This window comes from Triticum aestivum, chromosome 1B (assembly GCF_018294505.1).
Source record: "Triticum aestivum cultivar Chinese Spring chromosome 1B, IWGSC CS RefSeq v2.1, whole genome shotgun sequence".
Taxonomy (NCBI): Eukaryota; Viridiplantae; Streptophyta; class Magnoliopsida; order Poales; family Poaceae; genus Triticum; species Triticum aestivum.
This window is the reverse complement of record NC_057795.1, coordinates 608091058-608115686: the sequence shown is the minus strand read 5'-3', so window position 1 is coordinate 608115686 and position 24629 is coordinate 608091058. Positions and strand designations below refer to the sequence as shown.

The following is a 24629-nucleotide window of genomic DNA, read 5'->3' as shown; positions in this document are numbered from 1 at the left end:
TTGATAAAGTTCTCACTGGAGGAGCGTACCGTCTGCGCAATGCATCTGATAACAAACTCGAGTCGAACCCATGGAACGTGGCCAGACTCCGAAGATTCTACGCCTAGTGCTGAACTCAGTGTTCGTCTCCTCACCTCCGCTTCTTCAATTATGTTCTCTTTCTTCCTTTCTCGCCCTTTTTCCTTTTCACATACAGCCTTAAAAATTGTACGGATGCTTTGATCGCTCCGGCCGCACTATGCATGCACACTATACCTGGGGGCTTCCTATACGGAAGCTAAATATAACTACTTTAATGGCTTCCTGCCAGCCACATATGCGTTTTCTCTCCATATGTGCCTTTTCTTCACCAATATATGCATCGATATGACTTAAGTTTTGGCCATGCTGGGTTGCCTGGCTCTTGTGTTTATGCCCTACGTTCCCGTTATTTCGGCTAGGGCATAAGGGGAGCACCTCTGCGATTGTTACTGCCGGTTCAGCCGGATGTGTACCTCAGACTGGGTGAAGCCGAAAGCTGGCGTTCTTAAGGGAATATTCGGTCGGTGAACAAAATATGTTTTTATTTATTACAACATGAATCCCCAGATGTTTTTTCCTACACTTTTGTTCGCAGTTCGGACATGCACATCGATGCATGCGCACCCAGAGAAAGGAACCCCTAACGGAACTATTCTCTCTGGAAGATGTTTCTTACTATCCATGTAATATAACATAACTAGTTGGGTACTTGTCTGTTCAAGCACGTATGACCCCTACACCTGGTTTCCATGCATACCCCGGTTTTTCATAGCTATGCGGGTATTCGGATACATTTCGGACTTTCGGGTCCGGGGGCTGAAGCAAAAAGGTCCACCATGACAAATGATTTCCAATCCGGCTAGGGACTACATAGGTCCATTTAATTACATAGTCACTTGGACTGGCTATATTCTTCCTCTATACAATCCAACAGGCTGTCTAGTCTACAATCCTGTTGGGAATACTTTGCGGCTAAAGCTACTTGGTCATATACCAGACTTACGGGTATCTCTTGCCCATCTGATCCCACCGGTCCGACTTCGGCCATATGGTTCGGATCAGCCTTGGCGTATCGCGTCTTCACCATGGCCCAGGCTTCCCTCTCACCTTGTCGGCAGGCTGATATTTTCCATAACCAGAAGCACCGCCGTGCTCCTTTGAGCATCTCTACAAGATCGCCCATGCCTCCTGGCAGGGAGGCGGATGGCCACAAGGCCTGGGCAATACCCTGCATCACCTGTTGCGCTCGTTCGTGCAGCTATGAAATATCTTGCAGCATATCGCTTGCGGATCCGGGCATTTCCTCTTCAGTACGGCCCGTCAGCATACCTACAGACATAACTCTGTCAATACGCTTCCTCGCCGAACTGTACTATAGTTCGTTTAAGCACTTACTATAAATGTCGCGTTGAAGCCTCTTGTTCTCCTTCACGGAGTCAGCGAGCTGAGCCCGAACATCTTTTAATTCGACGCTTAGTCGGAGATTAGCATCTTGGAGATTATTTTTCTCTTGAATAGCCTGCGCCAGCACACGCTCTCCCGCCTTCAGCTGACTTCGCAGATGTGGCTCATTATCTTCCATAATCTTCGGATTCTCTCCGGGATTGTCCCCAGCATCATTTGTTAGATTTATAAAACATGCCGAATAAATATCTGGTATACATCCTTACAAATTCCGTTATCAAGGCAAGTCCTACCAGAAGAGGCCCTTTTTGATTCCTCTTGTTCGGCAACAGCGGCCTTCAGCTGGGTCTTACATTCCTCCAGCTCTTGAGATAAATGGGTATTCTTCTCTACAAGAACCTATGCATACAATGATCCTTAAATCAGTTGTGTCAACTATTTCAAGTCTCAGGGGCTACTACTACACATACTTATCAAATTTTCTTACATGTATATCATTCGCATACTGGTCTGTCGCTCTGGCAAGTCCATCTTGAGCGGCGTGAATATATGCGTCTCCAGAGTTGAAGGCATTGAAAGCCTCCTCGGAGAAAATACCATTGCGGAGTACGGCCCATCGGCGCCGGTGATTCATGGCACTCTCCACTTCGGAGTTTGTAGCGGAAAGCCTGTCTGCATCCTCTGTGGGAGGGCAATTTGGTGTTACCCCCACATCAGCCTCCACCAGTGAGTCCAGTTCAGGAATCCGGCTACTTGAGGCGTGGTCGGCAGGGTCTCCGAATATAATCCGGCGGATGTTTTTCTGCCAGGACATAATGAAAACTGTCACATTTCGGCAAAGATAATCGCGGGGCAAGCTTAATTTGTACCTCTACCCCGGCGTCTCAATCCTAACCGCCTTCCTCTTAAGCCTGCCCGGCCCGGGTGCCCTTTGCTAATGAGCCCCCGTGGGCTCGGCACGGCATCCTGATGGCCGTTTCTGTAAAAAAATACAACATGTGCGCTTAAGGCACGGCATAATTCGGAAATTAGGGCTCCGGCTTTACTTACATTCGACACCGGGAGCAGCCCGAGATAATCGGCAAGGATGGCCACCAAGGCGCCGTCGCGGCTTGCTTGATAGAATGTCCCGTCGACAAGCTCCACGGATATATCCGGATCTTCTTAAAGTCTGGGGTCGAGAGCCCGGCCAGGATCCTCTGGCTGCAGAGGTGGGTTGTTGAACTCTTCCACGGCCCTTCTCAGTTCCTGCTTTGAAAATAGCAGGATAAATAATTGGTGACAAAGGACACAGGGATGAATAGAGTCGAGTGAGGAATGACAGCTTACCCAGCTTGGGGGGTTGTACATGGAAAATCCATCCCGCGGCTTAATGCGGAGGAACTCCTCTTCTTCCCCTTTGTACAAATCGGACAATATTTTCGCCAGTGCGGTGGTGAAGTCCGGACCTTTACAACCGCAGCGGGTGGCGTCGTCTTCTCCGTTGAAGTGCCACATGGGTTTCCCCCGATATTGAAGTGGCTGCACCCCCCGCATTATGCATATTGACATGACTTCTATTATTGTCAATCCTGATTTGGCTAGTATTTTTATCCTGTCCATCAGATAGAGGACCTCTCTGTCATCTTCCTCCTGGGGGCTCCGCGGGCGCCAGTTTTGGCGTTTCTTCAGCGGGGTGTTGGTGAACTCGGGAAGGCTCGGCCGGACCGGGTCCGGAAGGGGAACATCATCTACATAAAACCACTCCGAAGGCCAGTCTTCGGATGCCTTCTTTGGAGTGCCGGACACGTATCCGGCCTGGGCGACGCGCCATATTTCGGCTCCGCCCACTTGATATATAGATCCCTCCTGGTTGCAAGGGACGAGGCAGAATAGCCTCTTCCATAGCCCGAAATGAGCTTCGCAGCCCAGGAATAGCTCGTAGAAGGCAACATACCCTGCGATGTACAGTATGGAGGCAGGAGTGAAGCTATGCAGCTGGAGACCGTAGAACTCCAGGAGCCCGCGGAGGAATGGGTGGATTGGAAACCCAAGCCCTCTCAGCAAATATGGGACAAGGCATATCCGCTCCCCTCTAGATGGGTTCGGAAAGTTCTCCGCTTGCTCCCCGCCGTTATAGGTGGCTAGTCCGGCTCAGACGGGGACCATATATGCAGGTGGAAGGAACCCTTGGGTCTGCAACTCTACTAGACGGCTATGGGGGACGGAACACTTTTTCCAGTTACCCGGCGCAGAACTACAGGAGCAAGAAGAGGAGCTGCAGCGACCGGCCATGATGGAATGGATTTTTCCGGACGCGTTCCGTTGAATGCTTGCCTGGGAGAAGATGGTGAGATTTGGATCTGAGGATCCCCGTCTCTTCAATTAGACGATCCGCTCATAGGGTCAGGGTGGCAAATGTAAAAATGCCCCGGCTCCTCGTATTCGTTCGACACGTGGAGATGGCCATTATTAAAGCACAGAGGCCGAGGAGTATAACATTAATGGGAGGCCGGACACTGTTCGCTACGACATGTACTCTGGATTTGGAGAAGAACCTGCCTTGCAATGCCGAAGACAATGTGCGTGACGGACTCATCGTCATTAAAGCCTGGTTCGGGGGCTACTGAGGGAGTCCAGGATAAGGGGGTATCCGGACAGCCGGACTATGTACTTTGCTCGGACTGTTGGACTAAAGTTACAAGATTGAAGACTTCGTCCCGTGTCCGGATGGGACTCTCCTTTGCGTGGAAGGACGGCTTGGCGATTCGGATGTTAGATCTCCTTCTCTGTAACCGACTCTGTGTAATCCTATCCCCCTCTGGTGTCTATATAAACCGGAGGGTTTAGTCCGTAGGACAACAACAATCTTACCATAGGCTAGCTTCTAGGGTTTAGCCTCTACGATCTCGTGGTAGATCAACTCTTGTAATACTCATATCATCAAGATCAAGTAAGCGGGAAGTAGGGTATTACCTCCATTGAGAGGGCCCGAACCTGCGTAAATATCGTGTCCCCAATCTCCTGTTACCATCAGCCTTAGACGCACAGTTTGGGACCCCCTACCCGAGATCCGCTGGTTTTGACACCGACATCGATGTCAGCCGCCGCGGCCTCCGCGACCTCTGCCTTGCATGAAGGGCACGCCGCACTCAGCGTACGGTCCAGGATGGCCTCGTCGTTGGCACGCCAACAAAGGGGATGTGCATCTGGCACGGCATTCGATGCCAGACGAAGAGCACCTCCTTTGGCAAGGCAACGACGATATGTTGCACGTCGGACCACGCGCCATTTGGGTGGATGCGATTGATTCCCAGCGCGTGGGTGTGGCTGAGCGCAATGCGGACGATCATCTTTTCCTCAGGCCCGACCTAGATGAATGAGAAAAAAAATTATTGTGTTATCGTGCGTTGCACGTGCAAGCTTACTGGTGGTTGAAAAGTGTTGTACCTGGCTTCTTCCTTTGCTGCTTCTTCCATAATGCAATGATTAGCAGTATTGTAAACAAAGATCTCATTGGCCGCGGCGTCGTGGTGGAGGCGAGGAAGAAGGTTGACGGGTAGGGGGTGCAACATCGCCGCAAGAGGGGATGGAACTCTGATTGGTTCAGGTGTAGCTGGAGGAGGAAGATCCAACAGCTGAGAAAATTGACTTGCACCCCAAAAAAAATCAGGCAACTTAAATAGTTAGTCCCATTTTTTTTTGACTTGAACTTTTTTTAACATAGTACAGACGCAAGCGCTCATACATACACGCATACACTCACTCCTATGAACACACACGCGCACCCTAACCCTATGAGTACCTTCGAGAAACTGAGCCGGCATATCATCTCGAGATTTACGGAGTCATTATAGGCGTCTCGTCGTCGACTGGAACGTCTCCTCCCACTGAAAGCACATCGCCGAAAATTCTGAAATAAATCCAGGACTTAAACCATGATAGGCTGGGGATACCACTGTCCCTCTAATCATCCAACCACACGTTGGTTCACTTGTTTGACTTGAACCTATCAACTGTAACTTAATGATACTTCTAAGCCATGTCCAGTCATGTAAGAATCTTAAACTCTTAACAATGAGCAACAAATTTGTGGTACACATGTAATTCTTGTTGACATCAATATCGCCTCCTCAACTCATGCAGCCGCCGCCTCCTTCAAGAAGAAGAAAACTAGGGCTTTTTCTGCATCCCGCCGGCTCCGTCAGCGGTCTGCCTTATCTCCGGTGGACATGGAGGCGGGATGGGCCGTGGCACTTGCCAGCGGGAGGAATCTTGCTCCATTTTTAGGTGTTTTGTGTCGTTTAAGGTTTTGTTCTGTCCAGGAAGACAAAATGATGGCGGCTCTCTGAACATGAAATAAGATTCTCCCCACCGGTCGTCCCGTCCCTTGTCCCCGAAGATCGGCAATATGTTCTCATACAATGTTGCTCCAACTTTTTTCTAGAGGGCCTAGCTGGCGAGCGATCACAATCTGCAGCAGAAAACAAAACAGCAAGCGAGCATACCTTTGTTCGCTTCTTTTCCACCAAGCACAGAAGTTTAAGCTCCCGCTTGAGTGATGCATATAGCGTTGTCGCATGACTTGTGGAGGTGTCTTCGCCGGACTCAGGGGCTGGTCTCCGGTATATCTGCTTAGATTCAATCTTTGTTTGTCTTTGTATATGTGTGTCTATAGGTTGGATCTTTTCAATCTATACTTTTCTTCATCAAAGATTGTTGTTCTGCTGCGTTGATCCTATGGGACATTAGCATGACGACTTCCTGATTGTCTACTACAACAAATTTGATCCAGCTCCGGCGAATGCATGTAGTCGTCGCTAGGCGATGAATATAATTTTTATTATTTTTGTGTTCTTTCTACTGGCATGGCATGATGAATAATAGATCGAAAGTTCTTTAAAAGAATGTTGATGACATCGGTTTCCACCCACTCGGAGTACAATTGCTAGTACGCTGGTCGCTGGCATCCGATTCCGAACACACGAGGCAGTCCGAACTGGATAAGAAAACTAGGTGCTAGTACAATAGTGTATATACGTAAGCGGAGGGTGCCTGGCGCGTACGCCCTGAACCCAAATCTGACCCGCGGCTTTGCCTCCGATCGCATGGAGGTCGCTAGAGTCGCCCCATGGAGGACGCGGAAGAAGACGAGGGCAGCCGCCCGCAACGCCACGCTCCCGGAAGACGTGGTCCTCGAGATCCTCGTACGCGTTGCCGACGTCGCCGCCCTCTTTCGCTGCGCCGTGGCGTGCAAGCGATGGTGGGACCTCGTGTCCGACGCCGCCTTCCTCCGCCGCCGCTGGCCGTTGGACACGCCCTCTCTCATCGGCTTCTTCGCCCGGCAGCGGCGCTACAGGGCGCGAGCACGGGCCGCCGCCTCCGTCCCGTATCCGGCCGCCGGTGCCCGCCGCGCCCCGGCTCTCGTCCCGGCGCCGGGATGCCCGCTCGGCCCGCGCGCCGCTCCCTGCGCTCCTTCGTCTCGTGCGCCGCGAGGCTGCTGGACGACGCGGTGCCGCTCGCCTCGCGCGACGGCCTCCTCCTCGTGCGCCTCGCCGACGCGCCGGCCGGGCACGTCGACGCGGACGCCCGGCTAGCCGTGTGCAACCTGATCGCCGGCACGTGCGACGTGCTGCCCCCGCTGCGGTGCAGCTTCTCCTTCCGCATCAACAGTTGCGTCGTCCAGACCTTCGCCGACGGCTGCTGCTCAGCCTTCTTCAGAGTGCTGGTCCTTGTCTTGGACAGTGACACACTGAGCTACAGCCTCTGCGCTTTCTCGTCCACGGAGCCGAGCTGGAGCCCGCCGATAGAGTGCTTCAGCAGCGCGGAGATCGGCGTCGTGGACGGCGGCGGCGCCATCGTGCACCGGGGCACCGCGCACTGGCTCGTCACGGACACGTCCAACAACTTGCACACCCTCGAAGCTAGCGACGACGTCTTGTTGAACGAAACCCCGATTCCACCACCAGGCGACCATGACTTCATTCTTCACCGGACACCATGCCTCAACGTCGCCATCGACGGGGCACTGTCGCTGCTTCGCCTGTGCAAAGACTGCCTCTGGCTAGAGGTCTGGGCACGTCCAGACGAGGAAAGGAGCGGCGATGGCGTCCCAGCGGAGTGGCTGCAAACCAAGGCGATCCAGCTAAAAAGGCCCAAGAACAAGGAGGAGATTGAGAAAGTACAACGCCTGTGCCTGGACGAGAGAAGCGGCGCATTGTTCGTCGAGGACAACCTCGAGAGCATGTACACTGTCGATCTCGAGACCGGGGAGATGGATGAGGTGACCGACCAGTTTTGGAGGCTCAAATCGCAGACCGCGGTGCCCTTCCAGATGGATTGGCCGGCTTTCTTCAAGTCTCGCTTGGGCGGCAACAGACGAAACCAAGTGTGATTGAACCCATGAGAATTCCTACATTCCTACATTCACGTTGTTCGTAAAGGCATGACAAGCCAGGTAGTAAGAGCTAGAGGGACCTTAAAAAATTTAACAATTGAACAAAAAACATGATGGACTCCAGTTTGCAGTTAACAGTTGCGACTCTTCTTGACAACCTTGTGCACTCTTCGTCGTTGCTCTATCATATCTTTTATGTTTTTGCTGTTCTTCGTGAGGAAGCCTACAGTGTTGATCGGCTATCAATTATCATGTTCATATATCTATCTATACCTTTTATCTCACAGTTAGGGTGAACTGTTCAGACGAAAATATTCAGAGAATTGTTAATGTGTGGTAGCTCCATCTGGTCAAAAAAGACAAACAAAAGAACACAAGGGTAGAACCAGTGGTATCATGATGGATGGCACTGCTTGCCTTGCCTGTGGTTATCTTCTTGCAACACCCTGATGAATAAAGCAACAAGTATCAACATAAATATGGCCCTCTTTGAAGAATGGATCTACAAACGGTAAAAGGTGGAATTTATTCTATTTACTTCGCATACCGTTGTCTAAGCATAAGATGAGAAATCTGTTTTTCTTTCCCCCGCGAGGTTTTACCGAGACGTACATGCGTGGATATAGATGGTTTCTTTCACTCCAATGTGGTTTTGCTTAGGTGTTGATATTCAATCCGGATCTACATCGGCACAAAAGAAAGACGGAGCACGCACTATTGATCAAGGTTCCACCCTAAATAGGATTTTGAAAATCATAACAGGTAACACAACATCATATTCAGATTCTACACAATCAATTTTCATATATAACATGTCAAAAATTGAGTTAGGGTTTAAAAGATATGAATATTTTAAAAAAAGCATTTGAATATGCCAAAAAAATATTATTTTCTAGACGAACTACAAGTCTATTAACTGAAATGTCAAGGAAAAGTGAAGTGTTTTCTGAACTCACATAAAACAGGACTATCGGCCGAATGACCGAAAAGTCAGGGGGATTTCCACGATACTCGAATCATTTTTCTAGACTCCCTTAAAACAAGACCGCAGGTTGATCTCAGGAAACCACACGGGAAAAGCATGAAGGGCGGCCAGAAACGTTTTTTCCTATATTAGTAGCTATAGTTTGTTTGCTAAAAAAAGTAGGTATAGATTTGTACATAAAAAACATGAACATATACATCACCAAATCAATATCATTAACCCTCAAAAAAAATCAATATCATTAGATTATTTTTTCGCGAGAAACTTTCGATATATACATGTTCAGTCATGGCAGTACAACGAACACCATAAATGATAAAAATTACATTCAGATCCGTAGACCACCTAGCGGCAACTTACAAGCATTGAAGCAAAGCCGAAGGCGCGCCACCGTCATCGCCTCTCCCTCGCCAAAGCCGGCAACACTTGTTGTAGTAGACAGTCAGGATGTCGTCGTGTTAAGGCCTCATAGGACCAGCGTATCAAAACATCAACCGCCGTCGATAAAGAGAAGTGTAGATCAAAAGAATCCAACCACACCAGAACTTATCATTAGATTCATCATTCAACATATTTTATACCATACATATTTGTTGTTGTAAATGTTCACATTGTTTTCTGTCAACTTGATCATGCTATTTAAAAAAAATAACTTCAATGAAGACTAATATGTATAACATCTTAGACTCTTAAGTGTGAGTGAGAAACTCGATGAGCAACTAATTTGAGTACACTTATAATTGTTGGGGCATGTTACACATTCGCCGGCTGATTTTTTTAGAAAAATCGGCCAGGTCGCGAGCCTTCCGATTATATGACGCGAGTTGTCTGCTCTTCACCTCTAATTTTCTGCAACAATGCTCTTGTTGTAAAACTTTCTATTCTCTAATTTCTTGCAACAAGACCCCTATTGCAGAAATTCCTCTTCTATAATTTCTTGCAACAGGACGTTGTTGCAAAATGTCTTCTTCTCCAATTTTCTGCAATAAGATCCTTGTTGCAAAACCACGTCTTCTCTAGTTTCGTACAACAAGACTCATGATACAAAATCTCTTATTCTCTAATTTTCTGCAATAAGACCCTTGTTACAAAACCTCTATTAAAACTGAACCTATCATCGATCTCTTGCCTCTTCTATGTATTCCCCAACAAGACCGTTGTTGCAAAAACTTGCAACAATGCCGACGACTGCAACAGAGAGAGCACCCCATGGTGGTTGATCTTTGCAGCGTAGGCTTGCTACACATACGCGTTTTTGCAGTAGAGGAAGCAAGCCGGTGGCCACCTCCGATGTGGTTGGGTTGCAGCACCATGCTTGTTTGACAAGAGGTGGGGATGAGATCCGTGAAAAGAGGCAGGGGATGGAGAGATAGAGGCATGGGATGGGGGGTCGACGGGGGAACGTGTGGTTGTGTGTCGCTGTTGAGATAACGATACAAAGCTGAGGGGTTGATGAGGCCCACGTGGGATGTGTGGCAAGTGGGTCAAGGCGCGCAGAGGCAAGTGAGTTTTCAGCCGGATGAAACGAAGTGTTTTTTTAACACAATACAGATGCAGACGCACATGCACTCACCCATATGAACGCACGCACACACATCCTACCTTTATGAGCACCTTCGAGAGACCGAGCCGACACATCATCTTCAGATTGACGAAGTTGCCATAGATGCATTTGTAGTCGACGGGAACGTCTCCTCCCACTAAACGCACATCACCGGAGTCGTGAAATAAATTCAGAAATAATGCGAGCAGCAGGACTTGAAATCTGGTGGGCTGGGATACCACCGTCCTCCTAGTCATCTGGTTGGTTCACTAGGACGCTCCGGTGGCCTTAGGGCCATGGCGACGCAGTGGATCTCGGCCATTGCCGGTGGGAGGGCTTTTTTCAGTTGTTTCTTTGCATTTTGTTAGGGTTTGTGTCCTGCTTAGGAAGACGAGACGACGGCGGCTCCCTGAAGATGGAATAAGGTTCTCCCCGCCTAGCCCCTGTCCCGATGGTGTGTCTAGCATCATCGGTGGGCATGCGGATGTGTGTCTCCGGCGGATCTGTCCTTGCTGGATTTGCTCAGATCTAGTCGTAGTTCTATGTTCATGTGTTTTCAGGTTGGATCTTTCCTATCTACGCTACTCTTTATCGGCGGCGGTTGTTATTCTGCTGCGCTGGTCCTATGGGGCCTTAACACGACGACTTTCCGACTGTCTACTTTTGCCCGACTTCGGTGATGAAGGGGTAATGATGGCGACGCAATTTCGGATCGCTTCAGTTCTTGTAGTTGTCGTTAGGTTGTCTGCGGGTCTGGATGTAATTTTCATTATTTTTGGTGTTCGTTATACTAACATGATTGAAGATCTGAAAGTTTTCTGCAAAGAAAAAGGTTCGTTAGGACGCACCCTGGTGCGCTGGAGATGTAGGAAGTGTTTCTTGACATCGATTTGCACATGTTAGATGTAGTACTACTAAGAACTCAAAAAAATGTAGTACTGCTACAACACAATTGCTTTTTTTTTGGCATGGTAATACGTGTCTCTTTATATCATAAGGATCATAATATAAGGCACGTACAAATCGAACTGGCAAAACTGGAAAGACAGCAAATCGCTAGCCTTTGCACAAAGGAACAACAGCCAAGAAGTAAAATTACAATCAAGACCGAAGAAACCTCTGAACTTGACACCAACACCCATCACCAGCCTCTGGAACCACCATAGCAGCCACCAAAGGAAAAAATGACGAATCACCTTCACACATGAGCTCGAAGCGGCTTCATCACTGATATGCAGCTTTGCAGACCTCCAAGGTGGCTCACCAAAAGCGAAACCATTACCGTTGAACGAATCAGACCGGGGCAACACCCCGGACACGCCATCGAACTCTAGATCTGGCACCCGCACATGACTAAGACGCCGGAGGAGAAAACCACACCTGCCATCGACAAACCACGAACCCAGCACATGATCCACCATCTTGCAGATGCCGTCGATGCAGACCACAATCTGCATCCGCTCCTGGACTACCTCCCAAGCTCCATGCCGGCGCTGGAGCAAACGTCGTCGCAACGGCGGAGCCCGAGGACACAGGTCCACCACGAGGATGTTGCCGCCGCCACACCATCCTTGCTTGAACAGACTGATTTCCAAATCCATCCCCAACCATAGGACCGATCACCTCGTCAGAGTAGGATCTGAAGAAACTTTATTCAGCGCCGCCATCGCCGCCGCCGAAGCAAAGACGATGAACAACCTAAAAATCTAAACTACTAGAGTAAAAAACGATCCACACGCGTGGATCCGGCGACCCCCCTCACCACCGACAACCGAGGCCGACAACGAAGGGGAGCCGCCGGAGGGCGGCGGCGTGGGAAACTCCTGGCGGCAAGGTCGCCTTTTCTTTCTTCAAGCGGAAGTACAACACAATTGCTAGGACGCTGGCATCCGAAGCGAGACAATCCGTACACGGAGTATATACGTATATAAGAGCATCTACAATAGCCGCGCCAAACTAGTGTCGTGCCGCAAATTAGGCCGTTTTAACGCGCGTGCAACGCGGCGGGTGGCTCCAGCGGGCGCGCAAAAATGGCGCGCGCGGCATATGCAGTTCAGCACGCTGGCCTAAACGCAATCGCGCGCCGCTTATTTGCTACGCCCGCTCCTGCGCGCTGGACTCTCGCGCGCTCGCTCTCCCACTTCCTCTTCCACTTCCACCCCCATCCGGCCACGCCACCGCCGCCGCCCGCGCCCCCCGGCGACCGTTCAGGCGCTTCCCCGGCCTATCCCCGTGCCGCCGCGCTTCCGCCCCATCCCCTCCTAGTCCCGCCGGTCCTCGCGCGCCTCCATCGTCCGAGGAACAGCGCCTGAGCACTCGCTGCCGCGCCGCGCCCGCATGGTGTTCAACAAAACGCCTACAAGGTATGTATTGCTCAAACTTCATAAATTTGGTGCATGTTTTGAATTGTAGTTTTTATAGTGTAGTATTGAACATTGTAGATGAGTTCGTCGTATGATTCTTCCCAAGAAAAATTTGATATGGAAGAGGAGGAGGATCTTGCAATGATCATAGCTATGCATATCAATAAAAAACCAAAGCACGGTGGTTCGGTTATGGGTCGGGAGAAAATTTGGAGAGATAGGATTGATGCCCATAACAGATTGATGAAGAACTATTTCATGGAGAATCCCACATACCCGGAGTCGTATTTTCGTCGCCGGTTTAGGATGAGCACCGACTTGTTCAGGCGCATTGCAGAGAAACTAGTGAGCCATGACCGGTTTTTCCAGCAAAGGAGGAAGAACGCCGAAGAGCTCGGGCATAGCACCTTTCTGAAGGTGACAGCCGCTTTGCGTATGTTGGCATACGGTATCCCGGCTGATCTAGTTGATGATCACTTGGCTATGGGTGAGAGCCAAGCCATCATGTGTGTCAAGCGCTTTGCAGTGGGAATTGTGCAAGTGTTTGGCGAGGAGTATTTGAGATCTCCCACTGCTGAAGACGCCGCGAGGCTATTGGCGATGAACAAATCGCGCGGCTTTCCTGGCATGCTTGGCTCAATAGATTGCATGCATTGGAGTTGGAAGAATTGTCCAAAGGCATGGCATGGGCAATTTTACGGCCAAAAAAAGGGTTCCACTATAATCCTTGAAGCGGTGGCCGATCAGGAGACTTGGATTTGGCATGCATTCTTTGGAATGCCTGGATCTTTGAATGACTTCAATGTTGTCAACCGGTCAGCACTGATAAATAAGATTGCAAGTTGCCACTGGTGCAGTTTGTAGCAAATGGTTGTACGTACAACTATGGCTATTATCTAGCGGATGGCATCTATCCAAAGTGGCAAACCTTCGTGAAGCCGTTGAAAAAGCCGGAAGGTAAGAAAAATCTTGATTTCCACAATGCTCAGACGGCGGCTAGAAAAGATGTGGAGAGAGCATTTGGGATTTTGCAAGCCCAATTTGCTATTGTGAGAAGACCGGCTAGATTTTGCGATCAAAAAATGCTTTGGTGCATCATGCACGCTCGTGTGATCATGCATAACATGATCATCGAGAATGAGCATGGCCAAGATTTAGACTACTCACAATATGAGCTCTTGGGACATCCCGTGCGAGTGCGACGGAGGGCTGAATGGGTAGCCCATTTTATTGCCTCACAACGCACAATGAACGAGAATAAAATGGGTAGCCCATTTTATTCGGCGTCCCACAACGCACAATGAACTTCAGAACGATCTGATTGAAGAGTGGTGAGCATGACATGGACGACAAAGAGCATGATTTCTGCATTCGACATTGTATTGTTCATGAACTATTTGTTGTGTTTATTGCATTATTTGTTGTACTGAACGATAAACTATTTGTTTGAGTTGTAATGATAACGAAATTGAACTATTTATTGTTGATTTATTTTGTTTCTTCGATCATTTTTCTCCTCTTTTCTGAAATATATATGTGATTTGTGCGTGCTGCGCGCGCTGTATTTTTGCGCGCTGCTGGAACGGCGCGCGCTCTGCATTATAGCGCGGCCGTTGGAGTCAGCGCTGGCGGCCGCGCTAAACCAGCCGAAGCGCGCGCGGCAAACAGGTTTTTTGCACGCGGCGCGAAGCGCGGCTGTTGGAGATGCTCTAAGCGGAGGCGGAGGTTCCTGGCGCGCACGCCCCGAAGCAAAATCCGAGCCACGGCTTTGCCTCCGATCGCATGGACGTCGCCCGAGGGAGCATGGAGAAGACGACGGAGACGGCAGCCGCCGGCGCGGCCACGCTGCCGGAAGACGTGGTCCGCGAGATCCTGGCGCACGTTGCCTGTGCCGCCGCCCTCTTCCGCTGCGCCGTGGCTTGCAAGCGATGGCGGGGCCTCGTGTCCGAACCCGCCCTCCCTCGTCGGCTTCTTCGTTCAGGTGCGAAGCTACAGGGCGCGAGGGCCGGCCGTCCCCTCCGCCCCGGCTCTCGTCCCGGCGCGGGGAAGCCCGCTCGGCCGCGCGTGCCGCTCCCTGCGCTCCTTGGTCTCGTGCGCCGCGGGCCTGCTGGACGACGCGGTGCCGTTCGTGTCGCGCGACGGCCTCCTCCTCGTGCGCCTCGTCGACGCGCCGACCGAGGTCCCCGGAGGCGTCCGGCTGGCCGTGTGCGACCTGATCGCCGGCACGTGCGACGAGCTGCCGCCGCTGCGATGCCGCTTCGGCTTCCGCATCAACAGCTCCGCCGTCGTGACCTTCGCCGAAGACGGCCGCCGCCGCCCGGCCTTCTTCAAGGTGCTGCTCCTCGTCTTCAACCGCGACACGTTCACCTACGACCTCTGCACTTACTCGTCCACCGAGCCGGGCTGGCGCGCGGAGATAGTGTGCTTCAGAAGCGTCATGCTCACCGTCGTGGACGGCGGCGCCGTCGTGCGCCGGGGCACGGCGCACTGGCTCGTCAGAGACCGGTGGAACGGACTCTACACCCTCGAAATGAGCGACGACGCCTCCTTGGTAGGAACCTCGATTCCACCACCGAGCGACCATCATGGCCATGAGCACACACAATGCATCGGCGTCGCCATTGACGACGGGGCACTGTCGCTGCATCGCCTGTGCAAAGGCTGCCTCTGGCTAGAGGTCTGGGCACGTCCAGACGACGAAAGGAGCGGCGATGCAGAGTGGCTGCAAACCAAGGCGGTCAAGCTGAAATGGCCAAAGAACAGCAGGACTGGCAAAGTAGAATGCTTGCGCCTGCACGAGAGAAGCGGCGCGTTGTTCGTCGAAGACGTCTACGAGCGCATGTACGCCGTCGATCTCGAGACCGGGGAGATGGATGAGGTGACCGGCCTGCTTTGGCATCTCCGGTCGCAGACGTCGGCGCCCTTCGACATGGACTGGCCGGCTTTCTTCGAGTCTCGCTTGGGGGGCAACAGACTGACTAAACCGACAGAGAACCCATGAGAATTCCTACATTCCTAGTGTTTGATTTGAACTTCTCATTTGAAATTTTCTCTTGTTGTTCCTGAAGTCATGACAAGCCAGATAAGATCTTCAGGAACCTACGAGTCATTAACGAGGAACAGAAAAAAAAAAATACTTGATGAACACCAGTTTGCAGTTTGCAGTTTACACTTGTGATTATTGTTGACATTCATTTGCATCTGTCGCCCTATCGTAGCTTTTTATTCTGTCCTTTTTCATGAGGAACCCTAGGGTTTTGATCGATGATACTCGTATCTATACGTTTTCATCTCACAATTAGGATGAACTATTCTCACGAAACTATCCAGAGAATAGCCAATGTCTCCTAGCTCCATCTGGTCCAAAAAGACCCCAAAAAAACAAACAAGGGCAGAACCGGAGGTTTCATGACAACCAGAGTGGTACTATGCTGGATGGCACTGCTTGTGTTGCCTTGCCTGTGGTTATCATCTTGCAGCCTTGCAGGGCCCTGATGAATAAGCAACAAGTGCCAGCATAAACACGACCATCTGTTTGGCCCAATTTTGGAGACTCTCAAATCGCACACGGCGGTGCCCTTCCAGATTGATTGGCCGGCTTTCCTCGCGTCTCGCTTGGGGAGAAACAGACAGAACCGAGTGCGAACCCATGAGAATTCCTATACTCCTAGTGTTTGATTTGAGCTTGACATTGGTAGCTTACCGCTGTTGTTCATAAAGGCATGACAAGAGTAAGAGCTATAGGAACCTTCAAATTCTTGACAATGGACAAAAAAACATGGACACCAGTTTGCAGTTTACAGTTGTGACTCTTGTTGACAACCTTCTGCAATTTGCACCCTTTCTTCTATCATAGCTCTTCTTTTTTTCCTTTTATGCTAGGAACCCAACAGTGTTGATCGGGTATCGTATTCATATATCTATACCTTTTTATCTCACAGATTAGTTGGTGTGTGCTAGCTCCATCTCATCTAAAAAGCCCCCCAAAAAAAATACAAGGGCGGAACCAGTGGTTTTATGCTGGATGCAACTGCTTGCCTTGACTGTGGTTATCTTGCAGATCCTGATGAATAAGCAACAAGTGTCAGCATAAACATGACCATCTGTTTGAGAAAGGGGTCTACGAACTAGGGCTGGAGTTGGACGAGGAATTCAAGTACCCAGTACCATATGAGCATTGAATTAATGGATGTTATTTTATACAACAGCTATGTAAATATTGTCTAAAAAACTGTAGGTATCAAGGACCACCTAATCACACCTAGATACCAGAATACACGTACCAATTATAAAAATGCCCCAAGGCTACTACTCCCTCCGTCCGGAAATACTCGTCGGAGAAATGCATAAAAACAGATGTATCTAAAACTAAAATACGTCTAGATACATCCATTCCTCCGACAAGTATTTCCGGTACATTATATAGCAAGATAAACCACTATGCAACGCTGATACATCAACAAGAAGATGAACTTCTGCAAATAAGAGAGAATTTAGCAAGGAAATAGCACTGTAGGTGTAGGAGTGTGGAAAAGCATAAAAGGAAATCTGAATAGCACACTGAACTTACAATCTTACTATCAGATTGAAGTTGCTGAATTGGGAAATGATGCTTAGGAGTAGTCACAACAAAAATGTGCAACATCCTGGATTCCGCCACGTCTGATGTACCATTCTTCTCATTCAAGTCTGGTGCTAGTTTCTGTCAAATGAATAAAAAATTAGCAAAGATAGCGGCAGATTGACCAGCCATGCAATTATACGGTGTTGACTGATAACATTAGAAGGCACAACATAGCCAGAAGATTTCATTTAATGGAATGGGCGGAAGAATTCTCAACAAGGAAAATATATTTTTGCTAGATTTATTATGTACTTCCTCCGGTCCTTTTTACTCCGAATATAAGATTTGTCTGAAGTCAAACTTTGTAAAGTTTGACCATATTTGTATGCAAAAATATCAACATCTACAATAATAAAGTATAATATGAGAATTAAATTCACGACGCACCTAATGATATTGATTTCGTATTGTGAATGTGGATATTTTTTTCAATAAAGTTGGTCAAACTTTCTGAAGTTTGATTTCAGACAAATCTATATGCGAAATAAAAAGGACCAGAGGGAGTATAGCATTTATTTGCAATTCCATTTGGTTCAAGAATGAACTGAACCATCAGTACATAACTACAAACATCTTACATAGTATTCAACAATGTCAGTCAGAAATAACAATATCGAACGTGCATGTTCTCATTTCATTACCACGGAAAACATCTCACCTACATATGTCTTATCTCAGAGAATGAACCACATTTCTAACGTTCGACGGCAAATTTTGAAATAAGATACATTCTTCGAAGCAATATTGGTTGGGCTAAAAGATTTAATAATCTCACAATCTTACCGGTGAAGTTGAATGAACTATAGGAGATTAGGAGACGGTGCAGAGTAGCAGCTTGAGGAGTTGCAATTACTTTTCCAAGTTGCAGTCCTCTAACATACTGGTGTTAGTGTAGGAATCAACTAAGAGTATTTCATTTATGCATACAGTAAAGATGAAGTAGCAGCAAGGAGGTATTAGTAAAAGTGTATGCCTAAGTCACAGCATCCAAGCTCAAGCAAGTAATGATGTACTACCTCGGAGGTAGTACTCCCTCCGTCCCAAAATAAGTGACTCAACTTTGTACTAACTTTAGTACAAAGTTAGTACAAAGTTGAGTCACTTATTTTGGGACGGGGGGAGTATTAGTAAAGCAATATGCATAAGTACCACAATCTTTGTCAACTCGATGCAATAATCAATGCTCAAGCAAGCAAAGAGGTATTAGTAAGAATGTGTGCCTAAGCACCATAAATGTTTGTTAACTTACAGCAGTGAACAAAGCTCAAGCTGACTTTTCCGAGCCTGCTACCTCCTGTCATGGAAGTGCTTGAAGAGAGGAGTTGTCCCCTGCATGAAAGAAAATGTGTGAAAATCATGAGTTGTTCACCATAACTAAAAGATTAGAACAAGTACCAACTAAATGAGGTATAGCTAACTATTTCGTGCTAACCTGTTCGACATTCTTGATCTATTCTTCCATGCAACTAAACCATCCAGCGGTTGGAGAACTTCAAAGCAGTGTTTGGTTTACTTTAACTTGGTGTAAACATCTCCCATGAAAATGCAAAGAGATATTGAGTTTTCATGGTCATATGGTGTGCATCATGTGAAAGTTCATAGACGTGATGTGGATTTGAGGGGTGAATGATGCATGAACTCATAACCCAACTCAGAGTTTGCTTCCCTTGCATGCTTTTCTGATATGCCAACATGATGATTCAGTTTGTTGCATGAGAAATAACAGGGCCAGTAAGTAGTTTTCGTACTGCGCAATAACTTGTCAAGGAGGAATGCCGAGTGCTGGTGCAACACCTGATCTTATTAACTCGGTATTAACAAATCTTGTATCCTCTATCTTAAGGCTATTGTCAATGAAGACAACTAGGACGAATTGGTCAGATCCAGTGCTGTCCACGTGTAACAAGTTAAACAGCTTGTGAGATCCACCTCTGTTTCCCTGATATCCTGTATCTAGAAAAACCTTGCTTTCACTGCCCTTCTCATTTCTTCCACTCCACATGATAGTGTTCATCCTAAGTTCCTGTCCAACCACATGGATGGGAAGTGGAGTTCCGGAGTACTGAGAAGCAGCACAAATAGAAATATTCCGCACATCAGCATAAGTTTCATGATTTTTCTCTTCTTCCAACGTAAACAGCCCAATTTCTTCAAGGTCGCTGCTTCCATCCCTTTGTTCTGAATAGCAGTTATCTTCAGTATTCTGTTCTGGACCATTTCCTGCCAAAATTTCTTGAGAGTCTCTTCTTGATTCCATCAAACCGTCAGATCTTTTATACATTCCTACAAGTGCATTTGCGACATATACATCAGAGATCAAACCCATCTTTATAATAGAAGCATGGACTTGTCTCCCTAAATCAATAGCACATAGGTCAGCACATCCACGCAAAATTCTTGCAAAGGTAACACGGTTTGCACGCAATCCACTGTGCTGCATTTTGGAGAAAAGATGAAGAGCTTCATCACCACATCTGTTCTGAATATAACCCAACATTAGCATTGCATATGAATTTATGCTCCAACTTCTCATGCTATGGAAAAAACTACAAGCACTGGCAATGCTTCCACACTTGACATAAAGGTCTATGATAGCATTTCCAACAATGGCATCCATGTATTCAGAACCAATCTTTACAAGATAGCCATGAACCTGTTCACCAGTCTCCTTTGCTCCTATATCGGCGCATGCACTGAGAACAGTTGAACAAGTGAAATGATCAGGACGCAGACCAGAACGATATTCATTGCAGAAGAGCAGAAGAGCTTTCTCTGGCAGGAAATTCCAGCAATACCCCGAGAGCATCGCATTAGTTAAAACTATATTTCTCGGAAAAGGTGTGTGGGAGAAAAGCTCAGCAGCACACTTAATATGATGGCATTTTGCATACATGGTCACTAGGGAAGCACTAACAAAGTCAGCAACCAATATCCCAACTTTAAGAGCCAGAGCGTGAATCTGCTCTCCCTTATCCATGTCTTCAAGTCCTGTGCATGAATTTATGATAGTAGCAACACAGTGCTGATCTAATAGTGCTCCAGAATTTCTTAACCCTCTAAAATAACCAAATGCTTTTTCAAATTGGAGGTTCTTGACACAGCCTGCCATGACTGCAGCCCATGATACAACATCTCGTGACTCTGAAGTTTTGAAGATTGCTTCGGCGTGCATCAGCGATCCTATTTCAGAGTATACCGATATAAGAGCATTACATACATTAATATAACTGAAGCTTCCAGATTTTAATGTATAAGCATGCACTTGCTGAACTTCCTCTTTGATATGACAAACATCTACAACGGTGACCAGATCCCCTTCCCTTAAACTGAGGCCTGAAGAAAGAAGATGTTCAACTAGCTTCACTGCTTCATCCCGGCAACCATTTGAGTGATAGCCTGATATAGCTAAAGAATACAAAGATGCATCACGCCTTCTAGCTGCAGCAACAAGCTGTCCAATGTACTGAGTATCACCTACCCTCCCGGCTGACTTAACCAGCTCAGACAGAACATAACAATCTCTTCCCAACCCCACTTTAAGTGCATAAACATGAACATTCCTGCAAAGCTCAAACATTCCAAGAAAAGCAGCGACGCCAGCAGCTAACCTCAATGTCACCACATCCATTGAAATGTCAACTCTATGCATATCCCTGCAAAGCTCAGCAGCCTCCACAACACAGCCATTCTCAATAAAACCTGAAATCATTGCATTCCAAGCAACTGAACTCTTCACCGGAATTTCACTGAAGAACCTAAAAGAGCAGCCTACATTGCCACATTTTGCATACATATCGACAAATCCAACCTCCACAAACCTATCAACACCCAACCCAGACTTAATCACCAATCCATGTACCATGAGCCCCAGCTCCATGACACCAGACCTGGCACATGCATTCAGCGTCGCCGAGATGACAAACCGGTTTGGCTTCACCTCGGAGGACAATAGCCCCTTGAACACCCCGATGGCATCAATCCAGAGGCCCCGGCTGGCGTGCGCAGAAACGACGGTGCACCAGGACGCCACGTCCCTGTGAGGCATTTCGTCGAACAGGTGGCGGCAGGCCGCCAGGGAGCCGCCCTTGGCGTAGGTGTCCATCAGGACGTTGGAGACGAGCGTGTCGGGGGCGAAGCCGCGCTTGAGGACGTGCCCGTGGACGGCGCCGGCGCCGGCGGCGAGCGCGTCGAGCGCGCAGCGCCGCAGGAGGCGCACGTAGAGGCGCGCCTCGGAGGACGGCAAGAGGAGCTCGATGGGTCCCACAATGGCCAATACGGCCGATACGCTGCCATGCGCCCCGCCGCCCCGCGCAACCGAGCCGGTGGAGGCCGCGGCGGCGGCGGCGGCGGAAGAGAGGAGCCTAGATGGGGTCGGCTTGGAGGAGAGCGCGGAGTGGAGGAGTAGAATGGGGAGAGACCGTAACATAAGCGAGGTGGCGGGTGGGTCGCCGGGGATGGGCGACGGCGGCGGCGGCGGCGGTGGAGAATGACGGGATCTCCACGCGCATAGTCGCCGGCAAAATGGGCTTGGAGGCGAGGGCCCAGATTGGTCAGAGAGTGATGGGCTACTCCAGCCACTGACTGTAAGAACTGTTGGAGCTTCTTCTAACCGTCTGATCAATGTTTGGAGGGCCTGGATTTAAACGGATGGATCTGGTGAGAGTTTCACTGAAGAGGGAAAAAGGGCCTCGAACGATCTTACTAGTTTACTATGAGAACGCTGGGCTGCAATGGATATAATTGAATGACACAAATGATTAGGGTGATCTTCAAAGTTGAAGCTCATCTCTTTCTCATCCCCTCTCTCCCCTCGTAGAAAATGTGGTTGTCTTAATATCTGTAATTTTATCTTCAACATACATGGGCCCAACAAAAAAACACCCCACGATGCACCCTTTTACTTACCCTGTCGGACCCTTCCCTTCCTGCTCGGTTTCCTGCCATAGCAAGACATTTCTCGCAGAAGCCCTCTCCTTTAGAATTGGATGACGCCAACCTCACCTTCGCCATGGCACCCTCTCTCATTCACACCGCACTTTTTCATGGACCACCAAGGAGGAGTCCCCTGCCAACCGCCCTGCTCTCCACCCTGATCCCCTACCACCGTGTTCGTGCCGATATGCCACCCTATCAAGGGGTAGGAGGTGTGTGCCGCCCGTGATGCGCCACGAGCCAAGAAGGCAGATCCAATCTCTCCTGAGTCCTAAGCCATTACCACGTTGTAACATACAGTTGAATGTCGTGCATTCCACAAAAATATGATTTTTATTGTTGGGCATGCAACTGATACGCCACCGTGTCTGTCTTTTTTGCGGTAAAACTTCTGATCTAGTCATCATCAATCATGATAGTAAAACAAAGCCCAGAAATAATAAAAATTACATCCAGATCCGTAGACCACATAGCGATGACTACAAACACTGAAGCGAGCGGAAGGCGCACCGCTGTCATTGCCCCTCCCTCACTGGAGCCGAGCAAAACTTGTTCTAGTAGACAGCCGGGAAGTCGTTGTGCTAAGGCCCTATAGGACTAGCGCACCAGAACAGCAACCTTCGTTGTTGAAGAGAAGTTTAGATCGGAAGGATCCAACCTGTAGACACACGAACACAAACAGACAAATACCGGATCCATGTGGATCCACCGAAGACAAACACCGACCAAATGCCACGAGAACCGCCGGAGACAAGCCTCCACACGCCCATCAATGACGTTGGGAGCACCACCAGGACGGGGCCTAGGCGGGGAGAACCTTATTCCATCTCCAGAGAGTTGTTGCCGCCTCGTCTCTCTGAGTAGGACACAAACCCTAAGAAAAACTCGGAAAAGTATGCAAAAACTAAGCCCTCCCGCAGGCAAAGGCTGGGATCCACCACTCCTCCATGGCCCTAAGGCCATAGGAGATGAGGCAGACCAGCGTCGGCGCCAACGGGAGGCAGAAGAAACCCTAGCGGCGGCTGGGTAGGAACGCTCTTTCCTGGCGGTTAGCTAGGAGCATGTCGCCACCGTGTTTGTTATTAACTCTTGAAGCAATCAAGCAATGCATTTAACCTTCTATCCTAACTAAAAAATTATACAACTTGATGTAAAAGAATGTGAATTGCTCGCTCATGCAATTTGCTGCAAATACATCTCTATCGAAATGCAATTTGTCATGTTTTCTAAAGTAGAAAAATTATTCCGCTCAGACACACATAACTAAATAGAAAAACCTCAACTCCCATCCAGACCCACATTCACATGTGTCGCATGATATAAGCAGGAGGCTCACATGTGTCCACATAATTTTTGATGGGACAAGTGGACATCCTACATAATGCACGTCAATGATAGATTTAGCTAAATTGTTGTGCCAAAACACAATACACTTCAAGTAACACACTATTGATCCTAGTTAATTTCCCCTTGCGTTGCAACGAGAGCATATATATTTTTAGTAATTCAACATTAGTTGTATCTCACATACATATTCAAAATATTCTTGCACACCAGGCTACCTTGGCGACTTCTTTTTTATCGGTAAATCACTCTCCTTTTATTTCTTTATTTTTTTCTTCCAACAAAAAATGTTTCTCACGTGATATGTGAATGGATATATCGACAACCATAATAAAATTTCAAGAGCTAGAAACTCTTTAATCAAAAAATTTAATAATGTATCCATGACGCATTTGACATTGACTCCTTTGTATAAATGTTGCCTTTTCATAGATTTGGTCTTTAAAGATTGATTAGAGATCATTGTGATTGATTATTTCCCATAACGACATTATTAAATCTAGAAAATAAAAATCGGATTAAGTATACCAGTGGGCTAAAACCAGTGGGGGAGGTTTAATCGAAATGGAGGCGACACTACAAACTCACCATTACGTACAGGTCTGTGCCGATTTTGATAGTATGCCGGGCAAAAACCAACCTATTGGTCATAGAAAAATGAAACTGTAAAAAAGAAATCAAAAAACAAAACATAGAAAAAAATGCGTGCACTCGTCAAATGGGCCGACCAACTTTGATTATAGTGAATATTTTGGTAAGATTTGATTTGATTTGGGTATAAGTAGTGGAAGACAAAGAAAGTCTCGATTTAGTTAATAAGATTTGATTTTGAACTGAGTTAATGTGTGATGTTGTTTTGGGGGACCAATTTTGATTATAGTGGATGTTTTTGTAAGATTTGAATAAAACTATTGTTATTGATTTGCCGGCCACATAGAGCGGTATATATAAGAGTTTACAAGCCAACCATACCTATTACAATACGATTAGGACTATTACAATACGACTAGGATTAGGTAACTTGAGAGCCAAATAAC

At 48.1% G+C, this 24629-nt stretch overlaps 1 protein-coding gene across 1 annotated transcript; it reads right to left on the bottom strand.

Annotated features, from left to right (window-relative positions):
* Window positions 1-15843: 15843 nt before the first annotated feature.
* Window positions 15844-22326, bottom strand: LOC123080434 (pentatricopeptide repeat-containing protein At2g39620). Its single transcript, XM_044503363.1, has 5 exons — window positions 22222-22326; window positions 18749-21949; window positions 18566-18645; window positions 17263-17394; window positions 15844-16755 (listed from the first exon to the last, which is right to left on the bottom strand). Exons 1-2 carry the CDS (start codon window positions 22324-22326, stop codon window positions 19079-19081), a joined length of 2976 nt encoding a protein of 991 aa, XP_044359298.1. The 3' UTR covers window positions 15844-16755; window positions 17263-17394; window positions 18566-18645; window positions 18749-19078.
* Between the last annotated feature and the right edge of the window lie 2303 nt (window positions 22327-24629).